Here is a 5,498-nt window from a genome sequence, read left to right on the forward strand (position 1 = left end):
GGAGAATCTCCTTGTGGTGGAATATGTCACCCTGGGCGCATCTCAGGAAGGGCACGGGTGAAATATATGGGTAGCACACTGCGGGCAGCGGGTTGTATGTTACTAGAAGTTACAACATGACGCTTTTATAGAACGCGGCCTGCTTCCGATCAAAGAGATAAAATATAAGATAAAATCAAACCATGGTGTTTAACATCCTGGAGAAACAAACGGACTACTAGGGCCACCGTAGTGAGAAGTTCCGAAAAAAATTACGTCACCTGGAGTTCTTTCACATGCACCTAAATCTAGGTACACGAGTGTTTTTGCATGCCAACCCTATAAGAATTCGGCCGCCGCGTCCGGGCAAGTCTACTGCATACATTACTTTCTTTACAGAAAGGAAGGAGTAAGTACACGTTAGTATAAGTTCAGGCGCTTCGAAGCAACGTTTCCATTTTGCATTGCATTCTTACAATTTGAAGCGTTTCGCTCAGACAGGTTTTGCTGACATTAGTAATCCACATTAGCGATTTCTGCGCACAGCATGGCGTACTCGCCAGTTTCTAGCAATCTCAGGTTCATTTTGGTTCTTTGGACCCTGTTGAATCCTGACAACATTGAATTCAGCATTTGAATTTTCATTTTTAATTTGCCCACTCGCGGCGGTACTCGGATCTAATTCGTAGGAGAGAGGTAGGGATGATAAGCGACAAGAGAAAGTCAAGGAGATAAACCAGGACGAGCATAGCTTGACTACGAAGCGTGCACGTAAATCTAGCGCGTGATCTTATAATTCGGCTTTCTTTTTTTCTTCTTTCAGAGCAAGCATGGCCACAAGGTGCATTTCGACGACGAGAAGAAGGACAAGAAAGGAAAGCTGAGTCCTTACGGCTGTCACCAGACGCCCAATCTGAGTGCCTTCCCCTCGCCCAAGCTGGAGACGCTGCCCGCCGAGCCTTTGGGCAAGGGAGAGCAGTACTTCCTCGACCTGGCCGGAAACATTCGCAAGGTATACAAATGCGCCGTTCGTCCTGACGAAGAGTCGCGAAGCATACGGCTTAACGGTGTCACCATGCCATTCAAATCTAATCTCGCGCACTTTCACATGCTTTTTCATAACCTTGTGTTTCTACATGAAGCCTGTATGTACCCTTGCGTTTTATTCTTCGTTTTCTGTCAAGTGCAGCATGACTGACTTGTCATCGTTATCCAGTATAGTGGCCCGTGCTGGTCATACTTTTAATACTCAAAAGCTAAATTACGGTAATGCAAAAACTGCAGAAACCTAGAGTTGGAGAAATTTTCATGAAAGAAAAAATAATCACCCGCCCGAAAATAGCACGAAGCTACCATGGAAACCCGTACGAGTTACTCTGAGTAACTTGTATGAAAGAGAAAGAAAAAGAAGAGAAGTGAGATGCGAAAGAAGGAGATGCTAACCGAAAGTTTAACATCCAGTGCTACCCTGCACTGGGGAAGGCGTAAGGGAAGACGGAAACATGTACGAGTTTCCTTTGTAGCTTCGTGCTTCTGTGCGGGGAGTGGCAATTTTCGCTCGCGTAAATTAAGTCACTCTGATTTGAATTTCATATGAGTCTGCGGAATTCATTTCAGTAAACCAACCGCTCGGTCAACGCTTCAGAAACTGTAGGGTCACTAGACAGGGCGACCTCACAAGCGACGCACGATGTAACCATTGAAAACGAGAGTAGCGCAGAGTCTACCGGAGTACATTCGTGGCTCTGACCTTGCGCAGGGCCCCGTCGGGAAAGGCTACACGTGCTACTGCGCGCCCTTCTTCCACAACGTGGAGAAGAAGCTCGAGGCGGACAAGCAGGAGCTGATCGACCACATCGACCACGCGCACGAGGACCTGAACGCCAAGATCGCGCACTTGGAGCGCAAGACGCGCAACCAGCTCTTCAACCTGAACCAGTCGGTGCGCGAGAAGCTGGCCGCCGAGAAGACCGAGTGCCAGGAGCGCGTGGAGCGCGCCGCCCAGCGCGAGCGCCTCGACCGGGAGCGGAGGCAGGAGACGCAGCACGCCGAGCTCCGCAGCGAGCTCCAGAGCTACGTGCGCGAGCGCGTGGCGCAGGTCGACTACCGCTGCAGCCCGCTGGGCCAGAGCGCGGACTGCAAGAACAGGTTCAGCGAAGTGCCGCCCCATTGGTCGAGGAGGGCTAGGCTGCTGAATGGCTTCTACGCCAACGGAGTCGCCAGGGCCAAGTCGGAGGAAGTCCTGCGAGACTTCAACGGCGCAGACGGCATCGACGAAGAGGAACTGGCCGAAGCGACCAACGACCGAACCGTGAATGGGCGTGTGCCCCCGACGCAGGCTCCGCCACCGTCGGGGCTCTTCGGCAACGAAGTGGGTCTGCCGCCGCCCCCCGCGCACCTAGCGAACAGGGTGGCATGCGGGACCCGGCCGGACTTCGAGAAACTTGGGGCGAAGCCCAAGTACCCGCTGTGGGACCACGCGGGAGGAGAGAGAACGAGTCCCTCGGCGCTGCTCGCCCACCATCAGCAACAGCAGCAGCCGTCCCCTACCGCAGAAAGCAGAGGAGAACACGGGATCCGTCGAAGTCCGGCGGACCAGGCATCTCCGGGAACGGTGAGGCATTTCAAGAGCCACGGAGACCTCACGGCGACCTACAAGAAGGAAGACTACCAGGACGAAGAGAAGGAGAAGGAAGAGGTCAGCAGCCCGAACCATTCGCCGTCTCCGCCCGCCACGACCAACGGAACTCCGTGCGGGGAGGGTCTGCGGCCGTCGCCCTCGCCGGCTACCAACGGTGACTCGCCGCCGACAGCGCACACGACAGCTCAGGCGACAACGTCGACAACGACGACACCGCCGCCGACGCACCCGAAACCCGCCAAGCCGCCGCTGATGCCGCGACCCACGCACCCCCCTCCTTACTCGAGCCACGTGCACCGCTTTTCGGCGGCGCCGAGCAGTCAAGCGAGGCCGCTGCGAGTGTCGTACGGGCCATCGCCCAGCGAACTGGCGGCGGCCGACGCGCTGTCGGGCTATTACAACGGCGGTGCCGCATACGCGAACGCCAACGGTGGTGCGGTCGAGGACCAGCTCTGCAAACTGAACGAGGGCCTCTCGTTGGACCCCGAGAGCGGATGTCCCTCCAGTGAAGTGTGAAAGCGGGCCCCTCCCCTCGTATCCTAATGAAAAAACAGACACATTCCGCACAGTGAGAGTGTCACACGCCCCACGACGCGAGGAAAAGAACCGTGTGCGAACTTAACTTCCTGTGTTGTTTATTTATGCCATCACATTTTTTTTTCTCTCAGTGAGCGAAGTGCTGGAACTGGAATAGCCGGTCGCTCGAAGTGGACCTGCGTGCCGTGATGCCATCGTTGAAGTGATCATGCCGTGAGAGGAAGCGAATGCAGAGCATTTCTTAATATTTGCGCGTCAGACCTCTAACTAGATTTTCTTTCTTTCACTACAGAGATATTTTAAAAACATGTTTTCATTCATAACAACAATGAGTGTATATTGAACAAATAAGACGACTACTGGCATACTTGCGCAGCGCTTAACGTAGTGTGAGGACAGCACTTTTTTAAATGCGACTAGGCGTAGCTTACCTGTGCATCTCGCGAAATATTCGATTCGTACAAACAAGGGTGTGTCAGGCAGGAAATGCCAGGCTCTACTATAAACTGACGGTACAGTGCAATGTAAAACAGCATTTAATGCAAATATAAAAGACACTCACATTGTGTCTCGTTACTTAAGTGGAAGAAGAACGAATGGTGGGCTTAAAACCATGATACAGAAGAACTAAGCGCTCCATTTCTTTTTTCATTATAGTAGATTACTTTTTAAACTGGTGAAATGAAATACCGTAATGGGCTCTAAAGTTAAAATTCACACTTAGTTTCATCACGTACATCGCCATCGTATCCACTAACCGCTGACTTCTCGTACTAAACTTCGCAGGCCAAGCGTGACATCGGGAAGCACGAAATTGCATTTCTCTTTAACATATTTCATCAAATCATTCAAGACAGCTTGAAGAACAAACGTATTCGTAACGTAACTTAATGCCACCCATGCGAAGCGCTGATTCTTATGAACTCTAGAGCAGCGAGCAGGGAACTAACAAAATGGATTCAGAAAACTTAATCATCCAAAGACGAAACGAGGGCTGCTTTCTCTGCTCAGTACAAATTACTCCTGAATGCTATATTTGATATAAATTCAACTGGACAAATTATCCGAACCACATTTAAACACAAGTAACCCATTCCCCCTGTACCTTGACAGTCTTACTTGAAACTGCGTGAGTGACACCTTGACTTCAGATCCTTCTTTGGCGATGCAGCTCTTCCAGCGAGAAAAGCTGAACTTCGCAAGTGCTGGAAAAAGTGAAAGGATGACAACTTCAGTGAAGTCCTTGAGCGGGACATCATCTTGAAGTCGTCAGGGCAACTCGTGCGTTTTCTATTAGGCCGTTCCGTAGTCTCGTGATATTTTCAAGTACTTTGTCCGTGTCATATCAGGTCAGCCACTTCTTTTCACGCTGTTGGAGAGAGCAAGAAAATGCGTATCACTGACGAGCTGGCGGCCCTTGTGTTGTCACTCGCACTATTCGAAGCTGTCTGAATGTGTAAAATGAAGCGTTTTGTCATTGTTTTCAATCAACTCTAACATCTGACATACAGACTCACAAAAAGAAGTCGATACACGTGTTTTATAGTGCCTACAACATTTTCATTCAATTCCATGAAGTCTGCGTACTCTCAAGGGTGCCAGAAAACTGCAACAGGGACAGTGTGTGTTCTCTGCTTCATCTGTGTTGAAACGGACTGACGCGCAGGGAATCGCTTGTTCATATCAGTAGATGTGTACAGTTTCTTTACAAAACATCTAATAAAAGCCATAACATATTTACGTGCCTAAGCACTTGTGTTGTATGTTCGTTTGTGTGTGTGTGTGTGTGTGTGTTTTTTTACGTTCGTCAGTGTCTTTGCGAGACAAAGGGATCTCCGAAGGAATCAATGGAATTGTTATTTAAGTAGATAGAACAGCATGCATATGCTTTCTAGAGCACTGCACTTCGACGTTCTTTAGAACCTCTAAAAGCAGGTTGAGACTGTCGTTGATTATTGACATTATTTATTATTTAGTGCACAAAAGTTTTCTGTGTTAAACCATTTGAAAGAAAAAACATTAAGATGCTGGCGAATTTCGTCAGGAATTTTAGAGTGAATGAAATAAAGAGGAAGGGGTATATAATGATGTGCCACGGAGAAAAACGACTGATAAAATTTCCGTGGAAGTACGGATTTCAAAAAATAAATAAAAATAAAATAAAATAAAAAATACATAGGTCAATTCATTGCTATGTAGAAAACTTCAGTAATGCTTTCTATTTTGTTCTAAGTTTAACAGCGAAGCACACTGTATGTGGCGACATGTTCGCAAAAGCCGAAAGGTAAAAGTCATTGGCGCATGTTTTATTTATTTATTGAGGTTCAGCTGATCCATTTCG

At 48.9% G+C, this 5,498-nt stretch overlaps 1 protein-coding gene across 1 annotated transcript in view; it reads left to right on the top strand.

Annotated features, from left to right (window-relative positions):
* The window catches only part of dgo (ankyrin repeat domain containing protein 6 diego), a 163,279-nt gene extending 158,386 nt beyond the window's left edge, over window positions 1-4,893 (top strand). Inside the window, exons 10-11 of the mRNA XM_075695644.1 lie at window positions 803-991; window positions 1,739-4,893. Coding sequence (XP_075551759.1) covers window positions 803-991; window positions 1,739-3,136 — 1,587 coding nt within the window. The 3' untranslated portion in view covers window positions 3,137-4,893. The remainder of the gene's footprint in view (window positions 1-802; window positions 992-1,738) is intronic.
* The last annotated feature ends 605 nt before the right edge of the window (window positions 4,894-5,498 follow it).

The sequence above is a fragment of the Dermacentor variabilis genome, chromosome 6 (assembly GCF_050947875.1).
Source record: "Dermacentor variabilis isolate Ectoservices chromosome 6, ASM5094787v1, whole genome shotgun sequence".
Lineage (NCBI taxonomy): Eukaryota > Metazoa > Arthropoda > Arachnida > Ixodida > Ixodidae > Dermacentor > Dermacentor variabilis.